The 24,559-nt window shown below is 45.8% G+C and overlaps 1 protein-coding gene across 1 annotated transcript in view; it reads right to left on the reverse strand.

The window, feature by feature from the left end:
- HYDIN (HYDIN axonemal central pair apparatus protein) overlaps window positions 1–24,559 on the reverse strand; it is a 1,819,717-nt gene that overhangs the window by 417,551 nt on the left and 1,377,607 nt on the right. Inside the window, exon 63 of the mRNA XM_029609235.1 lies at window positions 22,209–22,326. Coding sequence (XP_029465095.1) covers window positions 22,209–22,326 — 118 coding nt within the window. The remainder of the gene's footprint in view (window positions 1–22,208; window positions 22,327–24,559) is intronic.

Raw genomic sequence — 24,559 nt, forward strand, 5'->3', positions numbered from 1 at the left:
GAGGATCAACATTGATCCTTGAAAGACTCGGCGACCAATGGTATCTAAAAACTTCTGTTCCTTGCCAGGGGGAAAGGAAGTGTGAGGTTTCGACCTTTTTGCTGTCTTTTGCGCAGATTCAACCACCACAGATTGGTGATCCAACTGAGGCTTCTGAAAGCCTGGAGCTGACTGCACCAAATAGATAGATTCAGTTTTCCTGTGGACTGGTGCAATGGAACCAGGATGTTCCCAGTTTTTCTTGAGGAGATCTAGAAGAACTTGGTGGATAGGGATGGAAGTGATTTCCTTGGGCGCATCCAGGAATTGAAGCAACTCCATCATTTGATGTCTGTCGTCCTGTTCAGTTAGTAATTGAAAGGGGACCAATTCAGACATTTCCTTCACAAAATTTATGAAAGAAAGGTCCTCTGGAGGAGAATGCTTTCTACTCTCAGTGGGTGAAGGAGGTGATGGCAAGTCATCAATGTCTGGTAATGAATCATCAGTCCAGGTATCATAAGGATCAGCATCTATCCCTCTAGGAACTGGAGAGGGACGGGGGAGTTGGATACCTGAAGGTCCCAGTCTAGGCTCCAAAGGCATCGAAGGAATAACCGGAGGCACCAATAAAAGCAATGAAGGCCCCGGCCCAGGCATCGAGGGCATCGGTGGATGGCTCGATGGCGCCGATGGAGGTATCGGCACCGATCTCGATGGCTGAGGCAGAACTCCTGATGGAGGAATGCAGAACGATGTTTCTCCTCTCAATGATAAAGTAAGCAGGGAGGGTACTGGAACCATCGGTGACCCGGGGTCCATCGTATAAGCGCTTCCATTCTCGATAGCAGCAGTGCCAAGGCTACTGGAATCGGGTCAGTAGCCGGTTCCACTATCGGTACCGATGTCAGTGCTGGGGGAACCTGGAGTCGGTGCATCGCCTTGTCGATGGCCTCCTGAACCATCCGGTCCACTTCTTCTCCGAGACTTGGAGCAAGCAGCCCTGGCCCCGGAACAGAAGAAGGAGGCAGAGGCATAGCCGGAGGGACCACCGTTAAAGGCAGAGTCATGGCTCCCGATGCCCTGTCGGGTGAAGAGTGCCTTGGTGACCCGGTCGCCAAAAAGGTTGGTGCCTTTTCTGGATGGGGTTTCTTCGACGGCGGCTCGGACAATGGCGAGGTCAATGGTTTTGCTCCCTCGATGGTCCGAGACTTTCTATGCCGGTGGCGATGTTTTTCTTTACGATCCCCTCGGTCCTGAAGGGGAGAAGAGGGTGTCGAAGGCCGAGAAGTTGTCAATGCCGGGCGGTCACCGGTCAGTGGTCGTTGCTAGCGCAACGTTGATGGTGCCGGTTCAGATGATGTCGATGCAATGGACAGAGTCGGGGTTTGAGCACGGAAGAGAAGTCCCATCTTCTCCATTCTGGCCTTGCGACCTTTTGGTGTCATTAGGGCACATTTGGTGCAGGTCAAGACATCGTGCTCTCGTCCAAGACACATTACACAGACTTTATGAGGGTCTGTAATGGACATGGTACGAGTACAGTCCGGGCACCGACAGAACCCCGACACCATGGCCATAGAAAAAAATCGAGCTGTGGTACGTTCGACGGCCAGTAGGCAGCGAGGGCTAAACTCGATGGTAATCGACGGAAAGCGGGTAAAAACTTACCGGAGTACCACAGACTGAAAAACTTAATGGAGGGAACCCTGCGGGGCAATTTAACTTTTAATAATTCCATGAGGAAAATTCCTGTTAGGAATCCTTGCAGAGCTCGTTAACCGCGTGGCTACTGCTGCGTGGAAAAAAGAAGACTAAAGAGGGACCCCTGCTGGCTGCAGGGTTAGTGCCATGCTGGGCATGCCCAGTAGGGGCCAGTCAATGTTCTAGAAACTTTGACAAAAGTGTTCCGTGATTGGGCTCCATTCTGTGATGTCACCCATATGTGAGGACTACCATCCTGCTTGTCCTGTGAGAAAGACAAGGAGAAAACGAAACAGCAAGAACCAAAAATGGCAGACACACATGGCGGGGAAACCCTTATGGACTTAAGCAAACCCATGATCTCTCTTTTAACTGCTGCTGTCATGCAAGCACTAAATCAAAAGCTTGATAAAATCGCCGGTCAGATTCAAGAAGTAAAGAAATGCATGGAATCTTTCAGTAATCGCATGGATACCATGAAGGCCAAGATGTGCCACAATGAAGAAGAGGAACCTGGTGCAAATAAAACTCAATGCCCTCGAAAAAACGCTGCAAGAAAAATCTGAAAAATTATAAGATCTAGAAAATAGGTCTAGGCAAAATAATATATAAGTATCGGATTACCTGAATCACTTTTGGATACTGATCTTGGTTACCAGAAGCTCTAGAGCTACCCGCAATGCAGGGCCGACTGAGAATTGAGAGAGCACACCATTTAGGGATTCATCAAGATAACAGACCACAACCAAGAATGGTGATAGTGCGAATCTTGAATTTTGCTCACAAAGCGGAACTACTTCATAAGTTTAATAAAACGGGATCTAAAATATCATGACAGAATTTTGCTTTTTCAAGACTACTCAATGGCGGTGCCTGTGAAACAAAAATAATTTTCTAACATCTGCTCTGAGCTAGTAAAATGCCAAATAAAATTTACCTTGGCATAACCCACCAAATTAAGAATATGGCAGAATGGTAAACCTTATGTCTATGACTCGGTTGATACGGCACAGAAATTCTTAATGGCGGTGAGGAAACAACAAGACAAATTGTTGGGATCATCAGCCAAGCAACATGACACAAAAGAAGTAGCTGGGTGAACTAGATCTTCAGTTTTGAGCTTTGCCCAGGAATCGGCAACAGGACCAACTGACTAAATACCAGGTCCACAAAAGGAAGTCCATTCACATATGGTTTATTAACCTTTAGCCATGCTTTACATTGCTTTCCATTTCAAAGACAGACAAAGCTTTGCTTCCTTTGAATACAGCGAAAGAGCTACTTACAACAGCATGTCTTGTGTGTGAATATCTTTAGCAAGCCTTTGCACATTGGTGAGGCGTGGGGTTTGTTTAATGTTTATTTTTTTTTCTTAAGTTGCTATACTTCTCTTCCCCTGTATATGATATGCACTTCTTGAATAAGGTTGTGAACTATATTATATATAATAACTGTAAGCGTTCTTTTGTTACCTGATAATGTGGAATTGACCGTGGGTGTAATAATTTAAACTTGCCTGTGATTGAAACGCTTTCATTAATGCAGGAAATGCGATTTTATTTCTTATGTATTACTTTTTTCTTTTATCCTTACATATTTTATTCGTTTTTACACTTTTTGTCAGAAGAACGGAGAGTTCAGCACAAAGGGGGAATAATGTTGGTGGAATGGCACCCGAGTGCATCGATTAAGACACCCCACACTCCAAACAATGGAGTATTTTGTATTTTTAGGGTATTTTGGGAGGTTGGGGGAGCAATGGGAGGGATTGGGGTCAATTGGATGATACAGGGTAATGAAAATATAGTCTTAGAATGTTCACAGGGATATGCAGTTAACTTCGAGCTCTCATGGAGCTGGATACAGAATGCTATGAAAGTTAGTAATAGCAAAAAGAATTTTAATATTATTGTATGAATTAAATGCAATATCTAATCCAAAGTATAGGTAAGCAATGGGCTCCCAGTTAAATATAATTACATGGAAAGTAGCAGGCTTGGAACCCCTATTAAGAGAGAAAAGTGTTGTGTTCCGCAGCTGTGGGAGGCCACGGCTGCGATCCCCTACCTCACCTGCGACGGTGACCCGCCGCGGGAATTCCTGGGGAAGCCCCCGACGCTAGGCCCATTGCTCCGGCACGGGTCCCCACGCTGATCGCCGCAGGAGGAGCCGTCACTGTTCCTCCCTCCCGGCGTTCAGCAGCGTTTCCTCCACGGAGGAAATTCAAGATGGCTGCCGCCATCTTTAGGCGTGAGGCCGCGCCTCCTTCTCAGATTTAAAGGGCCCTGATCCCTTAAACCAGCCTCACCTGTTCCTGATCAACCTGAGCAGGGGAAGTACAAAAGGAGGCTTCCTCTGCTCATTCCTTGACTTGGCAACATCCTCCAATGCTGTCTAGTCTGCTTGCTTCGGTGAGTTCCTTGAGCTTGGATTCTGCTTCCTGTTTCGTCTTGGTGTTCCTGGTTCCTGACTTCGGATTGGCTTACGGTGATTCTCTGGTTCTGACTTCGAATTGGCCTACGGTGATTCTCTGGTTCCTGACTTCGGATTGCCAAGCAGTGATTCTCTGGTGCATGACTTCGGACTGGTGAGCGACTACCCTCTGGCACTCGACCTAGGATTCCTTCAAGACTACCGTCTCCAAGGGCCCACCTAAGTCCCAGCGGCTCGGGTCCCTATGGGCTCCTCCCAGGGGAATCACGGGCTTCCAGGGCGAAGCTCCAGTCAGCCCTTGCACCGACACCTGACTTCTCAAAGGTCCACCTAAGTCCCAGCGGTCTGGGTCCCTACGGGCTCCTCCTGAGGGGACCACAGACTTATTTATTTATTTATTTATTTATTTATTTTATTTAACAGCTTTTAATATACCGGTGTTCGTGCAAGCACATCACACCGGTTTACAATAAACTTGAGAAAGGAGGAAATTACAAAAAACAGGGAGTGGGGGATGGAGCAGGAGCGAAAAAAGGGGGGGGGGAGAGAGAGGGAGGAAGGTAAGGAGGAAAGAGAGCAGCTGAGCAGGTAAAAGGAACATAGCAGTATTTACAAGAGAGGTTGCTTAACGGGGTTATACATTGTTGTTTAATTACAGCGGTTAAGGGGGGGTAAAAGATTATATAGGGGAGAAAAATGGATGCTTCACTTCCAGGGTGAAGACACAGCTCCTCTTCTCGTCTCTTCATCCATCTCCGCCGCCGCCTCAGTCTCCAGTGCCAAGGGTCAGCTCGTCCCGTCTTCTGCTCTGCCTCGCCTCCCAATGAGAGAACCTACGGATCCTCCGAAAGGTATACCATCCTCCCGTCGGCCAAGGGTTCACAAGCCTGAGCGTAACAGATTGCCAAGTCCATGGACCCGGCAGAGTAATCCACCCGCCAGGCCATTCCGGGAATGGCCCTGCGCCTAAAAGATCAGCAACAGACTCTTGATGCCTTGGTCTCTGCAGTGCAGGGCCTGACCCAACGCCTCGAGACATTAGGGCCCATGAACCCTACGCTGCCGTCTCCACCTGGGGCTCAAGGAGGCCGCCCTACTCAGCCACATGCCGTCCAGGCCTCTGGGGGCGACCTGGGGCAAGGAATTCCCACTCAACTCCCGGCACCCTCTCGATACGCCGGAGATGCGAAGTTGTGTCAAGGATTCCTCAGCCAGTGCCAGGTCCGTTTTTCCTTGCTGCCTGCACAGTTTCCCAGCGACCTGGTCAAAACCAGCTACATTATGTCCCTACTCGACGGAAAGCCCCTGATCGGGGCCTCTCATCTGTGGGAGAGAAGAGACCCTGTCTTTGAAAACTTGAGTCAGTTCCTATCCGCTTTCCAACAGATATTTAATGAGCCGATCCGTAAACCCACTGCCGTTTCGGAATTGCTTCGGTTGTGACAGGGAACTCGGACAGTGGCCGAATATGCAACAGAATTCCGCACTCTAGCTGCAGAGCTAAATTGGAGAGAAGATTGCCTCCATGGGATCTTCTTGGCAGGGCTATCCTCAGGCCTACAAAATGAACTAGCCGCGAAGGAACTGCCGGACGACCTCAATGGCATGACAGAATTAGCCAACCGAGTGGACCGTCACATGCGGTTTCGCCTTCTGGAGGTAAAGGCAGCGAGAAGGCCCTCACCCTTCCCTAGGAGCGCTTCAACCGTCCTCCGAGCCCCCGCCGAGGAACCCATGGAGTTGGGTCGCAGGAGAGTCTCTCCACAGGAGCGTCGACGGCGAATGAGGGAGGGGCTCTGTTTTTACTGTGGTGCAGCAGGCCATCGGATTGCTGCTTGCCCGACGCGGGCAGGAAACTCTCGGGCCTAGGACCTGAAGGAGGTCTCTTCCTGGGCCGTACCACTCCTGCACCTCCACTAATCCTGCTAGTGGCATTAACCGCAGCGGATGGAGAGTTCCACACGCTGGCCTTGGTGGACTCCGGCGTCGGCGGGAATTTTATCATGAAAGGCCTGGTAGAACATTTAAAGATTTCTCAAGTTCCGCTGTCTCGTCCCTTGGTCATCTCCTCTATCCAAGGGAAGCCTCTTCCGGAACGGGTGACACACACCACTATTCCTGTCCAGCTGAGGGCTGGGGTCCTGCATCAAGAACAGATGTCGCTCTATGTCCTGGAGTACTCCATCCATCCAATTGTCCTAGGACTCCCCTGGCTCTAGGAGCACGAGCCCCAGTTCGATTGGAAGACCTTGCAGCTGGCTCGTTGGGGGCTGAATTGCCACGGCAATTGCCTCCAAGCTGTGGTTCCAGTATCCTGCCCTATCACCTCCATCAGCCTTCTAGGCCTGCCAGCTCCATATGCCTCATACGCAGATGTATTTTCTAAACAGAAGGCTGAAATACTTCCACCTCATCGATCGTTCGATTGTGCCATCCATCTCCTTCCTGGCACCGAACCTCCTCGAGGTCGCACTTACGCCCTCTCGCCTGCAGAGACGCAGGCTATGAGCGAGTACATCAAAGAGAACCTGGAGAGGGGCTTCATTCGGAAGTCTAAATCCCCTGCCGGGGCTGGTTTCTTCTTTGTCGTGAAGAAGGACGGGAGTCTTCGCCCCTGATTTGACTACCGGGGCTTAAATATTATTACGGTCAAGGATCGTTACCCCTTGCCCCTCATCTCTGAGCTCTTTGACCGGCTCCAAGGGGTGAGGATCTTTTCCAAATTGGACTTCCGAGGGGCCTACAACCTCATCTGAATCAAGGAAGGTGATGAGTGGAAGAAGGCCTTCAATACCCGAGACGGCCACTATGAGTATCTAGTGATGCCGTTCTGGCTCTGTAATGCTCCTGCGGTGTTCCAGAACACTATGAATGAGATATTCCGTGATCTCCTATACATGTGCGTGGTGGTGTACCTGGATGACATTTTAGTATTCTCAGATTCTCTGACCGCGCACCGTCAGCACGTCATCCAGGTATTGCAACGGCTCCGAGAACATCAGTTGTGCGCAAAATTGAAAAAGTGCCTCTTTGAGAAGGAGTCCCTTCCCTTCCTGGGATACATCATCTCCAGTGAAGGGTTCCGTATGGATCCTCAAAAGCTGAAAGCCATTCAGGAATGGTCCCAGCTGTCTGGATTGAAGGCACTCCAACGATTCCTGGGATTCGCGAATTATTATCGGTCATTCATTCCATACTATGCGTCCATAGTCGCCCCGATGACGGCCCTGACCCGGAAAGGCGCGGATCCCAAGAAGTGGCCTCCGGGAGCGGAAACCGCTTTTCATCGCCTCAAGGAGGCGTTCCTGCAGCAACCATGCCTTTGGCATCCGGACCCACAGCGGCCGTTCATCATTGAAGTAGACGCCTCATCGGAAGGCGTAGGCGCCGTCTTGAATCAGACTTCTGATAATCACAAACTTCATCTGTGTGCCTTCCTCTCGCGCCAGTTCTCCCCGGCAGAGAGGAATTACGCCATAGGAGATAAGGAGCTGTTAGCGATCAAAGTCGCCCACGAAGAATGGTGCCCCTGGCTGGAGGGAGCACAGCACCCGTTCACGATCTACACGGACCACAAGAATCTCGAATACCTGCACCGGGCACAACAGCTCAACCCATGGCAAGCACGTTGGGCTCTGTTTTTTACCCGGTTTAATCTTGTGCTCCGCTACAGACTGGCCGAGAAGAATGCCAAGGCCGATGCCCTATCACAGGTATTTGAATCAACAGAAGGCTCTGAGGAACCCCGATACATCATCGAGCCGTCCCATATCCTCTTGTCTGCTACCACGACAATCCCTCCAGGAAAAACTTTGGTTCCCCCGGGCTTGCGGAAACAAGTCTTGGCATGGGCCCACGACTCCCGCTGTACCGGTCACCCAGGACAATCCTGGACACTACAGACCCTGCGTTGCTATTACTGGTGGCCAAAGGTCAACAAGGATGTTCGAGCATACGTAGAATCCAGTCAGTCCTACGCCCGCCACAAGAGGATCTTCGGTCTGACCCCAGGCCTACTTCAGCCACTACCTGCGCCTTCCGAACCATGGACTCATGTGGCAACCGACTTCGTGGTAGATCTGCCACTATCCAGTGGTAACACGGTAATTTGGGTAGTCGTCAACCGCTTTAGTAAAATGGTGCACTTCGTGCCATTGCCAGGGTTGCCGTCCGCTCCACGGTTGGCTCAGCTGTTTGTTCAACACGTCTTCAGGCTACATGGTCTCCCGAAAAGCATCCTCTCGGATCGAGGACCACAATTCACTGCCAAGTTCTGGAGGACCCTTTGCCTAAAGTTCGACGTCACTTTAGACTATACGTCCGGTTACCATCCTCAGACCAATGACCTCGCAGAAAGAACAAACCAGACGTTGAAACAATTCCTCTGCCTGTACATCAATGAAAAACAAGATGACTGGGCTAGCCTGCTACCCTGGGCCGAATTTGCGCTAAATTCCCATACCGCCACGGCTACGGGATCTTCCCTGTTTCAGATAGTTTATGGCAGACAGCCACGACCGCCACTGCCTGTCCCCACCACAGTAGCGTCTCCAGTAGCTCAGCTCTCTGCTGAAGAGCTGCACCGCCTATGGATATCCACGCAGCGCGCCCTGATCGAGGCCAGCCAGGCAGCTAAAAGGTATGCTGACCAGCTGCAGAAAACCATACCCGGCTCTTAGACCGGGCCAAAAGGTTTGGTTAAGCACACAATTTATCCATTTGAAGCTGCCATCATCGCGACTGGCTCCGTGATTCATCGGGCCGTTCCCCATCATCCAGCAGGTGGGTGCATCTCATATCAACTTCGCCTCCCTCTGTCTCTTAAAATACAAAACACATTCCACGTCTCCCTCCTGAAGCCTCTGGTATTGTCGTGGCCCTCCAGCATGCCTCCAACTCCCCATCATGTCGCCACTGAAGATGACCTCACCTATCAGGTCCGGGAGGTCCTAGATGTGAGAAAACATCGCAAGAAGTGGGAATATCTGTTAGCGTGGGAGGGCTTCGGCCCCGAAGAAAACTCCTGGGAACCATTGGCTAACATCCTGGACCGGAAGTGGCTGGAGCAGTTCCACAGAGACCATCCGGCTAAACCCAGGCCTCCGGGGAGGCACCCTAAAGAGGGGGAGTACTGTTGTGTTCCACAGCTGTGGGAGGCCACGGCTGCGATCCCCTACCTCACCCGCGACGGCGACCCGCCGCGGGAATTCCGGGGGAAGCCCCCGACGCTAGAGCCATTGCTCCGGCATGGGTCCCCATGCTGATCGCCGCAGGAGGAGCCGTCCCTGCTCCTCCCTCGCGGTGTTCAGCAGCGTTTCCTCCACGGAGGAAATTCAAGATGGCCACCGCCATCTTTAGGCGCGAGGTCGCGCCTCCTTCTCAGATTTAAAGGGCCCTGATCCCTTAACCAGCCTCACCTATTTCTGATCAACCTGAGCAGGGGAAGTACAAAAGGAGGCTTCCTCTGCTCATTCCTTGACTTGGCAACGTCCTCCAATGCTGTCTAGTCTGCTTGCTTCGGTGAGTTCCTTGAGCTTGGATTCTGTTTCCTGTTTCGTCTTGGTGTTCCTGGTTCCTGACTTCGGATTGGCTTGCGGTGATTCTCTGGTTCCTGACTTCGGATTGGCAAGCGGTGTTTCTCTGGTGCACAACTTTGGACTGGTGAGCGATGACCCTCTGGCACTCGACCTATGACTCCTTCAAGACTACCGTCTCCAAGGGCCCACCTAAGTCCCAGCGGCCCGGGTCCCTATGTGGTCCTCCCGGGGTGACCGCGGGCTTCCAGGGCGAAGCTCCAGTCAGCCCTTGTACCAACACCTGACCTCTCAAAGGTCTACCTAAGTCCCAGCGGTCTGGGTCCCTACGGGCTCCTCCTGGGGAGACTACAGACTTCCAGAGGTGAAGACACAGCTCCTCTTCTCGTCTCTTCATCTGTCTCCGCTGCCGCCTTAGTCTCCAGTGTCAAGAGTAAGCTCATCCCGTCTTCTGCTCTGCCTCGCCTCCCGACGAGAGAACCTACGGATCCTCTGAAAGGTATACCATCCTCCCGTCGACCAAGGGTTCACAAGCCTGAGCGTAACAAAAAGGTGCTAACCCACTTACAAAAACTAAATAGCTCAATCACTTTTCTCAGGAAACACTATGTCTCACAAGGAGCACATGAAACTTACAAAACATTGGGTAGGTCAGGTATTCTCCGCCTCTGGAACCTGTAAAAGTAGGGGGGTGACCATCCTAATCCATAAATCTGTAGCGTTTATAGAACATAAAACTTTAGTGCCAGAAAAATAATGGAAACTATTCTCAAGATCAAAATCTTAGAGCATATAGAAAGACATGGTTTAATGGAACACTGTCAAAATGGATTTACCCAAGGGAAGTCTTGCCTAACAAATCTGCTTCATTTTTTTGAAGGGGTTAATAAACATGTCAATTAGAGATGTGAATCGTGTCCTCGATCGTCTTAACGATCGATTTCGGCTGGGAGGGGGAGGGAATCGTATTGTTGCCGTTTGGGGGGGTAAAATATCGTGAAAAATCGTGAAAAATCGTGAAAAATCGTGAAAAATCGAAAAAACGTAAAATCGCAAAACCGGCACATTAAAACCCCCTAAAACCCACCCCCGACCCTTTAAATTAAATCCCCCACCCTCCCGAACCCCCCCCCCAAATGACTTAAATAACCTGCGGGTCCAGTGGCGGTCCGGAACGGCAGCGGTCCGGAACGGGCTCCTGCTACTGAATCTTGTTGTCTTCAGCCGGCGCCATTTTCCAAAATGGCGCCGAAAAATGGCGGCGGCCATAGACGAACACGATTGGACGGCAGGAGGTCCTTCCGGACCCCCGCTGGACTTTTGGCAAGTCTTGTGGGGGTCAGGAGGCCCCCCCCAAGCTGGCCAAAAGTTCCTGGAGGTCCAGCGGGGGTCAGGGAGAGATTTCCCGCCGCGAATCGTTTTCGTACGGAAAATGGCGCCGGCAGGAGATCGACTGCAGGAGGTCGTTCAGCGAGGGTTCCAGCGCCTCGCTGAACGACCTCCTGCAGTCGATCTCCTGCCGGCGCCATTTTCCGTACGAAAACGATTCGCGGCGGGAAATCACTCCCTGACCCCCGCTGGACCTCCAGGAACTTTTGGCCAGCTTGGGAGGGGCCTCCTGACCCCCACAAGACTTGCCAAAAGTCCAGTGGGGGTCCGGAAGGACCGCCTGCCGTCCAATCGTGTTCGTCTATGGCCGCCGCCATTTTTCGGCGCCATTTTGGAAAATGGCGCCGGCTGAAGACAACAAGATTCAGTAGCAGGAGCCTGTTCCGGACCGCTGCCGTTCCGGACCGCCGCTGGACCCGCAGGTTATTTAAGTCATTTGGGGGGGGGGTTCGGGAGGGTGGGGGATTTAATTTAAAGGGTCGGGGGTGGGTTTTAGGGGGTTTTAGTGTGCCGGCTCACGATTCTAACGATTTATAACGATAAATCGTTAGAATCTCTATTGTATTGTGTTCCATAACGGTTTAAGACGATATTAAAATTATCGGACGATAATTTTAATCGTCCTAAAACGATTCAGATCCCTAATGTCAATAAAGGTGAACCGGTAGATGTAGTGTATTCGGATTTTCAGAAGGCATTTAACAAATTCCCTCATGAGAGGCTTCTAAGAAAACTAAACAGTCATGGGACAGGAGGCGATGCCCTTTCGTGGACTACAAACTAGTTAAAAGACAGGAAACAGAGAGTAGGATTAAATGGTCAATTTTCTCAGTGGAAAAGGGTAACAGTGGAGTGCCTCAGGGATCTGTACTTGGACCGGTGCTTTTCAATATATATATAAATGATCTGGAAAGGAATACGACGAGTGAGGTTATCAAATTTGCAGATGATATAAAATTATTCAGAGTAGTTAAATCACAAGCGGATTGTGATACATTGTAGGAGGACCTTGCAAGACTGGAAGACTGGGCATCCAAATGGCAAATGAAATTTAATGTGGACAAGTGCAAGGTGTTGCATATAGGGAAAAATAACCCTTGCTGTAGTTACACGATGTTAGGTTCCATATTAGTAGCTACCACCCAGGAAAAAGATCTAGGCATCATAGTGGATAAAACTTTAAAATCGTCGGCTCAGTGTGCTGCAGCAGTCAAAAAAGCAAACAGAATGTTAGGAATTATTAGGAAGGGAATGGTTAATAAAACGGAAAATGTCATAATGCCTCTATATCGCTCCATGGTGAGACCGCACCTTGAATACTCTGTACAATTCTGGTTGCCGCATCTCAAAAAAGATATAGTTGCGATGGAGAAGGTACAGAGAAAGGCAACCAAAATGATAAATGGAATGGGACAGCTCCCCTATGAGGAAAGGCTGAAGAGATTAGGTCTGTTCAGCTTGGAGAAGAGACGGCTAAGGAGGGATATGATAGAGGTCTTTAAGATCATGAGAGGTCTTGAACGAGTAGATGTGAATCGGTTATTTACACTTTTGAATAATAGAAGGACTAGGGGGCATTCCATGAAGTTAGCAAGTAGCACATTTAAGACTAATCGGAGAAATTTCTTTTTCACTCAATGCACAATAAAGCTCTGGAATTTGTTGCCAGAGGATGTGGTTAGTGCAGTTAGTGTAGCTGGGTTCAAAAAAGGTTTGGATATGTTCTTGGAGGAGAACTATTAATCAAGTTTAGTTAGGGAATAGCCATTGCTATTAACTGCATCAGTAGCAGGTTCTTGTGGCCTGGTTTGGCCTCTGTTGGAAACAGGATGCTAGGCTTGCTGGACCCTTGGTCTGACCCAGCATGGCAATTTCTTATGTTCTTATGTTCTTAGATGATACTGGTAGATATGTACTAGTTCAAGAACACATATTTGGGAAACCCATTATTTTAGCAGCTGTATATTGCCCCAATTTATATGACCATAGCTTTTTTTTACACAACTGCTATCAAAAATAGTGGATTTGGGCACTGCAGATATCATAATGGGAGGACATATGAACTGTGCTATGGACCCCCAGATGGACGTCACCGAGGAAATCCAACTACTTATGCCAAATGCTCCAAAGGGCTGAATTTATTTTGTGACACTTTGCATATCATTAATATCTGGCGTACTTTAAATCCCAGTACTAGAGATTACACTCATCTAGCCAAATCCCACCCCTCTATATTGAGAATAGACTATATTTTTGTTTCTCAATCTTTATTCTCCTATTGTTCTAAAGCTGATATTGAGGATTTGGTCATTTCTGATTACTGCCAGTATCATGTTCCATGCTATTGGGCCCTTGTCAGAATCACAGAGCTCAGTGGAAAATGCCAGGATGGCTGATTCAAGATAAGAAATTGGTTGTGCAGTTTGAATATGTTGGGAGTGGTGGAGGTTTTGGTTGCTTATTGGGGTGGGTATTGTTACTAAACAGGAGGCCAGCATCACTACTGTACTGTTTGTTCTCTTGTTGCTATTGTTTTTGAATATATTGCAGTGCTAGTGGAAATGCTTGTCTTTACAATAAAATTATTTTGCAAAAAAAAAAAAAAGAAATTCAAGCAATTTCTACAAGATAAATGGCAGTTATATGACACCTACAATGAACAACATAAAAGTCAGCCTATACCTTTCTGGGAAACAGCAAAGGTGATGATGTGAGGAGAGATCATTGGGTACACCATAGGAAAAGGAAAGAGTTAGATAAAGATATCTTAGATCTTACAAATAAGATAAAGGAAGCAAAAAAGAAATATATCCAATCTAAAGCAGAAGGAGATAAGCAAAAGTTTTGGATGTTACAAAAAGTAGTTAATGATAAATTACACCATAGAGCGCTGTCATCGGTGACTGCCCTCTGACATAGAGTTTATTTATATGGTAATAAGGCGGGCAAACTCCTGGCAAGCTTTATCAAACCCAAACTGGGGACATCCTTTATTACCTCACTGACCAACAAACAAGGGAAAGTGGTAACCTCCTCTGCTATCGGAGAGCTCTTTCAATTATATTATGAGTCCCTATACACAAGAGAAAAAAACTGACTAGACAGAAAAGGAAAACTTCCTCTCACAAGTATCCTTACCGTCACTGTCAGAGAAAGCTTTAGATTACTTAAATTGTCCTATTCAAAAAGTAGAGATTGAAACCGCTATTAAAGACTTAAAAGTTATGAAGGCTCCAGGTCCAGATGGATTAACTGCTTCATTTTATAAATCCTTGGCTTCTAGTATATTGGATCCCCTGCAGAAACTTTATGCAGAAATGATAGTGAATGGCTTCATGCTGGACACTATGAAACAGGCACAAATCATTGAATTACCAAAACCTGGTAGAGATTCACAGCTGACCTCATCTTATAGACCCATTTCATTATTAAATGTGGATATCAAGATTTGTGCCAAAATCTTAGCAAATCGCTTAAAAACAATTTTTTCAGAGTTAATTTCTGATGGACAAGTTGGCTTTGTGAAAGGCCAGAAGTCCAGTAAAAATATCTGGCACCTTGCAGTAGGGATTTGCAGTAGGGACGGATTCGGTATTCGTATTCGTCGGGACCCAAATCCGTTGCATCCGTTTTCGGGGGACCCCGATTCGTCCATTAGTTACATATGATATTCATTTCCCATTAAAGTTGAAAAAAACCCCATTGTATGTGTGCACTCGATGCAAAGAGCTCCTGGCTCTCAGGGAACAAGTCCGATCTCTGGAGGCTAGGGTAGCAGACTTGGAGGAGCTGAGGGAGACACAGAGGTACATTGACGAGACCTTTAGGGACATAGTAGCCAAGTCCCAAATCCATTCTGGCAGCCCCAGTGCTGCCTTGGATCAGAAAGGTCTCCCAGTAGGAGAACATCACCCTGGTGACACAGGAAGTGATCCTGTAGCAAGGACCTGCTCTCCAGGTGATGTATTGTCCTCTCGCACTGAGGAGAAATCTCCCAGGGCTACTGCCCAGGAGGGAAGGGTTAGGCCGGCCATCATAGTTGGTGATTCGATTATTAGAAATGTAGATAGCAGGGTGGCTGGTGGTCGTGAGGACTGCCTGGTAACTTGCCTGCCTGGTGCGAAGGTGGCAGACCTCACGCGTCACCTAGATAGGATTATAGACAGTGCTGGGGAGGAGCCGGCTGTCGTGGTACATGTGGGCACCAACGACATAGGAAAATGTGGGAGAGAGGTCCTGGAAGCCAAATTTAGGATTTTAGGTAGGAAGCTGAAATCCAGAACCTCCAGGGTGGCATTCTATGAAATGCTTCCTGTTCCACGTGCAGGTCCCCAGAGGCAGGCAGAGCTCCAGAATTTCAATGCGTGGATGAGATGATGGTGCAGGGAAGAGGGATTCAGCTTTGTAAGGAACTGGGGAAACTTTTGGGGAAAGGGGAGACTTTTCCGAAAGGAGGGCTCCACCTTAACCAGAGTGGAACCAAGCTGCTGGCACTAACTTTCAAAAAGGAGATAGAGTAGCTTTTAAACTAGAACAAGGGGGAAAGCCGACAGTCACTCAGGAGTGCATGGTTCAGAGAAATGTATCCTTGAAGGATACTAATGAAACAGGAGAGTTAGGGCATCCCAACAGAGAGGTTCCATTAAAAGCAAACATAGTTCATATGCCTATATGTAAAAAAATCACCAAAGCTAATGATTTCCGAATTATCCCAAAAAACTGAAAAGCAGGTTGTTAAAACAAGCAAAAACCACACTTTGAAATGTCTGTATGCCAATGCCAGAAGTCTAAGAAGTAAGATGGGAGAGTTAGAGTGTATAGCAGCAAATGAGGAGATTGACATAATTGGCATCACAGAGACTTGGTGGAAGGAGGATAACCAATGGGACAGTGCTGTATCAAGGTACAAATTATATCGTAATGTTAGGGAAGATCAACTTGGTGGGGGTGTGGCACTTTATGTCCGGGAGGGTATAGAGTCCAACAGGATAAAGTTCATACAAGAGAGTAAATGCTCAGTAGAATCTATATGGGTAGAAATCCCATGTATGTTGGGTAAGAGTATAGTGATAGGAGTATACTACCGTCCACCTGGACAAAATGGTCAGACAGATGATGAAATGCTAAGAGAAATCAGGGAAGCACACCAATTTGGCAGAGCAATAATAATGGGAGATTTCAATTACCCCAATATTGACTGGGTAAATGTAACATCAGGACTTGCTAGAGACATAAAGTTCCTGGATGTAATAAATGATTGCTTCATGGAGCAATTGGTTCAGGAACCAACAAGAGAGGGAGCTATTTTAGATTTAATTCTTAGTGGAACGCAAGATTTGGTGAGAGAAGTAACGGTGGTGGGGGCACTTGGCAACAGTGATCATAACATGATCAAATTTAAACTAATAACTGGAAGGGGGACAATAAGTAAATCTGCAGCTTTAACACTAAATTTTAAAAAGGGAAACTTTGATAAAATGAGGAAAATAGAAAAAAACTGAAAGGTGCAGCTGCAAAGGTTAAGTGTTCAACAGGCTTGGACATTGTTTAAAAATACAATCCTAGAGGCACAGTCCATATGTATTCCACGCATTAAGAAAGGTGGAAGGAAGGCAAAACGATTACCGTCATGGTTAAAAGGTGAGGTGAAAGAGGCTATTTTAGCCAAAAAAATCCTTCAAAAATTGGAAGAAGGATCCATTAGAAGAAAATAGGATAAAACATAAGCATTGTCAAGATAAATGTAAAACATTGATAAGACAGGCGAAGAGAGAATTTGAAATGAAGTTGGCTATAGAGGCAAAAACTCATAATAAAAACTTTTTAAAATATATCCAAAGCAAGAAACCTGTGAGGGACTCGGTTGGACCATTAGATGACAGAGGGGTTAAAGGGGCTCTTAGGGAAGCTAAGGTCATTGCAGAAAGACTAAATGAATTCTTTGCCTCCGTGTTTACTAATGAGGATGTTGGGGAGATACCAGTTCCAGAGATGTTTTTCAGGGGTGATGAGTCAGACGAACTGAACGAAATCACTGTGAACCTGGAAGATGTAGTAGGCCTGATTGACAAACTAAAGAGTAGCAAATCACCTGGACCAGATGGTATGCATCCTAGGGTTCTGAAGGAACTAAAAAATGAAATTTCTGATCTATTAGTTAAAATTTTTAACCTATCATTAAAATCATCCATTGTACCTGAAGACTGGAGGGTGGCCAATGTAACCCCAATATTTAAAAAAGGCTCCAGGGGTATCCGGGTAACTATAGACCAGTGAGCCTGACTTCAGTGGCGGGAAAAATAGTGGAAACTATTCTCAAGATCAAAATGGTAGAGTATATAGAAAGACATGATTTAATGGGACACAGTCAACATGGATTTACCCAAGGGAAGTCTTGCCTAACAAATCTGCTTTATTTTTTTGAAGGGGTTAATAAACATGTGGATAAAGATGAACCGGTAGATGTAGTGTATTTGGATTTTCAGAAGGCGTTTGACAAAGTCCCTCATGAGAGGCTTCTAAGAAAACTAAAAAGTCATGGGATAGGAGGTGATGTCCTTTCGTGGATTACAAACTGGTTAAAAGACAGGAAACAGAGAGTAGGATTAAATGGTCAATTTTCTCAGTGGAAAAGGTAAACAGTGGAGTGCCTCAGGGATCTGTACTTGGACGGGTGCTTTTCAATATATATATAAATAATCTGGAAAGGAATACGACGAGTGAGGTTATCAAATTTGCGGATAATACAAAATTATTCAGAGTAGTTAAATCACAAGCAGACTGTGATACATTACAGGAGGACCTTGCAAGACTGGAAGATTGGGCATCCAAATGGCAGATGAAATTTAATGTGGACAAGTGCAAGGTGTTACATATAGGGAAAAATAACCCTTGCTGTAGTTACACGATGTTAGGTTCCATATTAGGAGCTACCACCCAGGAAAAAGATCTAGGCATCATAGTGGATAATAATTTAAAATCGTCGGCTCAGTGTGCTGCAGCAGTCAAAAAAGCAAATAGAATGTTAGGAATTATTAGAAAGGAATGTTTAATAGAACGGAAAATGTCATAATGCCTCTGTATCGCTCCATGGTGAGACCGCACCTTGAATACTGCGTACAATTCTGGTCGCCACATCTCAAAAAAGATATAGTTGCGATGGAGAAGGTACAGAGAAGGGCAACCAAAATGGTAAAGGGGATGGAACAGCTCCCCTATGAGGAAAGGCTGAAGAGGTTAGGGCTGTTCAGCTTGGAGAAGAGACTGCTGAGGGGTGATATGATAGAGGTCTTTAAGATCATGAGAGGTCTTGAACGAGTAGATGTGACTCGGTTATTTACACTTTTGAATAATAGAAGGACTAGGGGGCATTCCATGAAGTTAGCAAGTAGCACATTTAAGACTAATCGGAGAAAATTCTTTTTCACTCAACGCACAATAAAGCTCTGGAATTTGTTGCCAGAGGATGTGGTTAGTGCAGTTAGTGTAGCTGGGTTCAAAAAAGGTTTGGATAAGTTCTTGGAGGAGAAGTCCATTAATGGCTATTAATCAATTATACTTAGGGGCGGATTTTCAGAGCCCTGCTCGCGTAAATCCGCCTGGATTTACGCGAGCAGGGCCCTGCGCGCCGGTGCGCCTATTTTACATAGGCCCACCGGCGCGCGCAGAGCCCTGGGACTCGCGTAAGTCCCGGGGTTCTCCGAGGGGGGCGTGTCGGGGGGCGGTCCCTGTCGGCGCGCCGTTTTGGGGGCGTGTCGGCAGCGTTTTGGGGGCGGGTACGGGGGCGTGGCTACGGCCCTGGGCGGTCCGGGGGCGTGGCCACGCCCTCCGTACCCGCCCCCAGGTCGCGGCCCGGCGCGGAGGAGGCCCGCTGGCGCGCGGGGATTTACGCCTCCCTCTGGGAGGCGTAAATCCCCCAACAAAGGTAAGGGGGGGGGTTAGACAGGGCTGGGCGGGTGGGTTAGGTAGAGGAAGGGAGGGGAAGGTTAGGGGAGGGTGTTAGAGGATTCCCTCCGAGGCCGCTCCGATTTCGGAGCGGCCTCGGAGGGAACGGGGGTAGGCCGCGCGGCTCGGCGCGCACCGGCTATACAAAATTGATAGCCTTGCGCGCGCCGACCCAGGTTTTTTAGTAGATATGCGCGGCTCCGCGCGTATCTACTAAAATCCAGCTTACTTTTGTTTGCGCCTGGAGCGCAAACAAAAGTAAGCTATTCGCGGAGTTTTGAAGATCCGCCCCTAAGGGAATAGCCACTGCTATTAATTTCATCAGTAGCATGGGTTCTTCTTAGTGTTTGGGTAATTGCCAGGTTCTTGTGGCCTGGTTTTGGCCTCTGTTGGAAACAGGATGCTGGGCTTGATGGACCCTTGGTCTGACCCAGGATGGCAATTTCTTATGTTTTTATGTTCATATTCAGCACACTATAAAGCTATGATTAAGGCTCTACAAACATCATATAAAAAAAATCTGTCTCCAACAGATGAAATCCTACACTGCACAAGGGAAGGGTGGGAATTGGGAAGATAGTTGGGAGATGGGAGGGGGACCTGTACCTAGTACTTAAGTGTAAAGTTTTTAAAATGTGTTACATTTAGTCTGTAATATGCAGTCTGTACCTATTAAACTGATAGACAATATTCTGAGAGGATTTGATAGTGGAAAACATTACATTCTTGTGCTGTTAGACCTATCATCAGCTTTTGACACAGTAAATCATGATATACTTTTAAAAAGACTAGAAGAAATAGGACTACATAGCAACACAATTGCCTGGTTCAGATCATATCTAAGTAACAGATTTTTTTCAAGTACAGATTAAAAATGTAATGTCAGAGAAAATAAATCAGCTCTGTCCGCGACACTCTTTAACATTTATCTGCTTCCTTTGTGCCATCTACTGACAGACCTGGAAATCATATATTACATATATGCTGATGACATACAACTAATTCTACCCATTGATGACACAATTGAAAGAACATTAAACCTAGCTAACATGTACCTAGACATAATCAAACAACTACTAAACCAAATGGAGCTAGTTATTAATATCGAAAAAACTGAATTGCTACATTTAGAATGAAAAAATATTGAGATTATTCAAACTCCAATTATGCTTAAAAATAATCAGAAAGTAGAATTAGGCGAGAAGGTACAGAATCTCGGTGTAATAATTGACACAGAACTCAGCCTTAAACAACACATCTCACTGAAAGTAAAAGAAGGATATGCTAAACTTATGGTTCTCAGGAGGCTAAAACCTTTACTAACACCAACAAACTTTTGAACAGTTCTACAAGCACTAATATTTGCAAGCACTGACTACTGCAACACACTGTTTTTGGGATTACCATACACAACTATAAGACCACTCCAAATATTACAAAACTCTGCCGCAAGAATACTTACTGGTAAAAGGAAAAGAGATCACATTACTGAAACACTAGCAGAATTACACTGGCTACCCATAGAACATACAGTACAATACAAAACACTATGCACAATACATAAATTAATTCATGACGAAAAATCAGAGTGGCTGAACACAGCACTGCGGTACATGTCCCACAAAGAAATCTTAGATCGGCTAACAAAGCCCTCCTAACCATCCCTTCTGTTAGGACAGCAAGACTGACCCAAGTTAGAGAGCGGGCACTATCTTTAGCAGGACCTATACTATGGAACACCATGGCCCTTGAGATCAGATTACAGAGAAATTTCAAACTTTTAAAAAAAAGTTTAAAGACCTGGCTTTTCAAACAAGCGTTTTACAAAGAGAATGGAGAATAGGAAAATAAATAAAGCAGGCAGCAGAACATCAGCACACAGCACTTAGTTCAATATGTGCGTATTTTGTTATTTTATTATTTCACCGCTAACATTAGATAAAATATACAGTACAAAAGAATTATACATGTAAAGTAAATCTGTTACACGTATAAATGGACACAATGTATGACATTCATCAAATAGTCTTTATTTTTGAAATTATGTAACCGGAACCTTATTGGCACTTTGATAGAAAGTATTAACCAATTTAATTTTAACAATACTATAAGTGCCTTGCATTGTGTTGGTATATAACTTAACAACGGTATAGAAAAGATGTTAAATAAATAAATAGATATATTGTACAGGACTCTCATTATTATTGTTAATGTTCATATTTCCATTGATATGGCATCCTGTTTCTAAACTTCAATAAAAAAGATTTATCTAAAAAAAAGACGGTGGTGACTGTAGAAAAAGATAATTTGTCAGTTTATTGAACTCTGAATCATCAGCTTTATGGTGATGCTGCCCATTATAAAACTTCCAACATCAGATACTACTGCTGTTTGCCTTATTGAGAAGATACCATGAAGTGGGCCAGCTTCAGCCTTCTTCATCTAGCTAGTCCTTCTCTTTCAATATTGGTTTTTTTTAAGTTTCAAGAAATTGCTACAAAACATAATAATTGAAAATCTCATTACTGTCATTATTTCATATTTAGGGACATTTGTTTTCACTCTTTATTTTTTTTTTTGCCTGGGAATTTCAATGTTATAACAAAAGACGTCAGTAGAAAAACAACTTTGATATAACACACAGGAAAAAAATCAGATTTCTTTTTTGTTCTAATAATGAAAGTCCCAGACAAAATACAATAAAAAATTAAAACAAAAGTCTCTATTCATAGTCCATTCCAATGCAGTATGATACACTGAATGGAAAACAAGATGACACGGCCTAGCTCCTATGATATTTCATGGGAGAAAAAAATAAAATAGGTATTTTTCCTCATAAACAACAAAATGGGAGCTACTCAGCACATAGGAAGGCACACAAAGTTACCCCTGCTCTGAGCCAGAGTAAATATATTCAGGGTGGAGGCCTTTGGGAGGAACTTAAATGCTGCATAAACTTATGGGTGATTAACTCACAGTGGGCAAGGTTGGGGATGGTGGGGTTTAAGGATGGTGATTCTGCCTCCTGCATGATTCAAATTTCTTTATTCTGACTCTAAAAATATGTTTTTGTCAGCCCCAAAATAAGCCTGTTTATGACAGTTGCTTATTGACAAAACATGAAGACCTGGCACTATTAGCCAAGTGAAGGCTCAAAATGATGGGAGTAAAAGAAGCCCTGGAGGAATCTGATTTCTTGTGCTTTGTTATAATCACTGTGATTACCTGTTCCGAAGGTCATATCTTCTGGCTGCCCTTCTCTGAGCACTGGGTAGATGCAGTGGGTGGTGGGTCTGGGCTTTAGAAAAAAAGCCCCTTGTTCATCATTCAAATCAATATGAAGCTACAGCAAGGAAAATAAAGTATTATCAGACTAAGGCAACTTGCTCATTCTTCTCAGAAATACAATACAAATACAGAATTAGGAAAGCTGATGAGGCATACGTTTCCTTGGAAGCAAGAACACCAAACACTATACATTGGGTAGGAAACTGAGCAGCAAGAATACTGGTATAGTGATGAAACTATGAGTAGAGATCAGCCAAGCAGATTTTATGAGCAGGTATACAACAGGTGAGATGAGATATATATCTTTATCTATAAAGGGTCAAAGAAAAGATAAAGTCTTTCAACTAGAGAAAGATTTACTAAAGCAATCCCAAGAAGGAATATGATATGGAGGCAGACTAAAGTTGATTGATCACAGACGGGCCGATTCAGTAAAGTTCGTGGGAGAGCCGACAAACATCCGCTCTCCCGGCGCGCGCACAGGCCACTCGCCTCTGCGCGCGATTCTGTATTTAAATTAGGTGGTGCGGTAGAAACGGGCAAAAGGAGGCGCTAGGACCACTAGCACGTCCCTAGCGTCTCCTTTTGACCCGGAGCGGTGGCTGTCAGCGGGTTTGACAGCCGACGCTCAATTTTGCCGGCATCGGTTCTCGAGCCCGCTGACAGCCACGGGCTCGGAAACCGGACGCCGGCAAAATTGAGCATCTGGTTTTCGGCCTGACAGCCGCTGGCCCATTTAAAATTTTTTTTTCTTTTTTTTCTACTTTTTTTACTCTTCAGGATCTCCGACTTAATATTGCCATGATATTAAGTCGGAGGGTGCACAGAAAAGCAGTTTTTACTGCTTTTCTGTGAATTTCCCCGGTGCCCAGAGAAATTAACACCTACCTTGTTATAAGTGTAAACTGGAGCAAAGGCAACTCTGCTATACCTCGGTATATAAAAAATGCTAAATAAAATAAATAAATAAATAAATAGTAATGACATCAGAAAAAGACCAAATGGTCCATCTAGTCTGCCCAGCAAGCTTCCCTAGGTAGTAACTGCCGCTCCGTGCAGGTTACCCCCATGTTTCTCTTAAGGGTAGTAACTGCCGTTCCGAGCAGGTTACCCCCATGTTTCTCTTAAGGACAGTAATTGTCGCTTTGTGCCAGTTACGCTTTTTATTTATTCCCATCCTCTAGCCTGTGTTAGGCAGCCTACTTATGTGTCATGAGTGTGTGTGTGAGGCAGCCTGCTTGTGTGTTGTGTATGTGTGTATGAGGCAGCCTTCTTGTGTTTTGTGTGGTGTGTGAGGCAGTCTGCTTGTATGTGTATATATATGTGTGTGTGTGTGTGTGGCAGCCTTCTTGTGTTTTTTTTGTTTTGTTTTTATTTTTAATTTATGATTTTTCCAATTACATTCAAGAAAAACATGAGTTGTAAACACAGGCAAAAATTACATAAAAGATTATGAAAGAAGAAAATTTTTTACAGGAAAAAAAAGATAAAACAGTTTCCTTTATAATCTTAAGAAGGAAAAGAAATAGGAAAGAAAAAAAAAAAAGAAAATTGTCTCAATATCCAAGTCCACTAAAAGAGGGATCCTATCACAACCTCAAGAAATAACGCAAATAAGAAACAGACTGGCTAATCGGGGATCATACTCAGTTTCAACAGAACCTATGCCAAACCCTTTTGCTCAGTCTATGGCAATAGGAGAGGAAGATAAAGTAATTGGCAATGCGACCTTATCAGACAAAAATGCAGTAAGTTGGGAAGGTAAAAGCCTCCTTGTGTTTTTGTGTGTCTGTATGTGTGTGTATGAGGCAGTCTGTTTGTGTTTTGTGTGTGGCAGCCTGCTTGTGTGTGTTGTGTATGTGTGTATGTGTGTGTGAGGCAGCTTATTTGTGTTTTGTGTGTGTGTGTGTGTATATGTATGTGTGTGTGGGGGCAGCCTGCTTTTGTGTGCTGTGAGTTTGTGTGTGTGTAGCAGTCTGCTTGTGTGTGTGTTTGTGTGTGTGTGTGGCAGCCTGCTTGTGTGTGTTGTGTATGTGTGTGTGAGGCAGCTTATTTGTGTTTTGTGTGTGTGTGTGTGTATGTGTGTGTGAGGCAGCCTGCTTGTAAGTTGTGTGTGTATATGTATGAGGCAGCCTGCTTGTAATGTGTGTGTGTGTGTGTGTGTGTTTGTGTATGAAAAAAGGAGGAAAGAGAAAATGTGTGTACCTCCTCTCTCCAGCTAATCTACGCCAATCTTAGGATGACTGGAAATAAAAAAAATTCTCAGGTATGGAAAGCAGGGGATTTTT

This window comes from Rhinatrema bivittatum, chromosome 7 (genome assembly GCF_901001135.1).
Source record: "Rhinatrema bivittatum chromosome 7, aRhiBiv1.1, whole genome shotgun sequence".
Classification (NCBI taxonomy): domain Eukaryota; kingdom Metazoa; phylum Chordata; class Amphibia; order Gymnophiona; family Rhinatrematidae; genus Rhinatrema; species Rhinatrema bivittatum.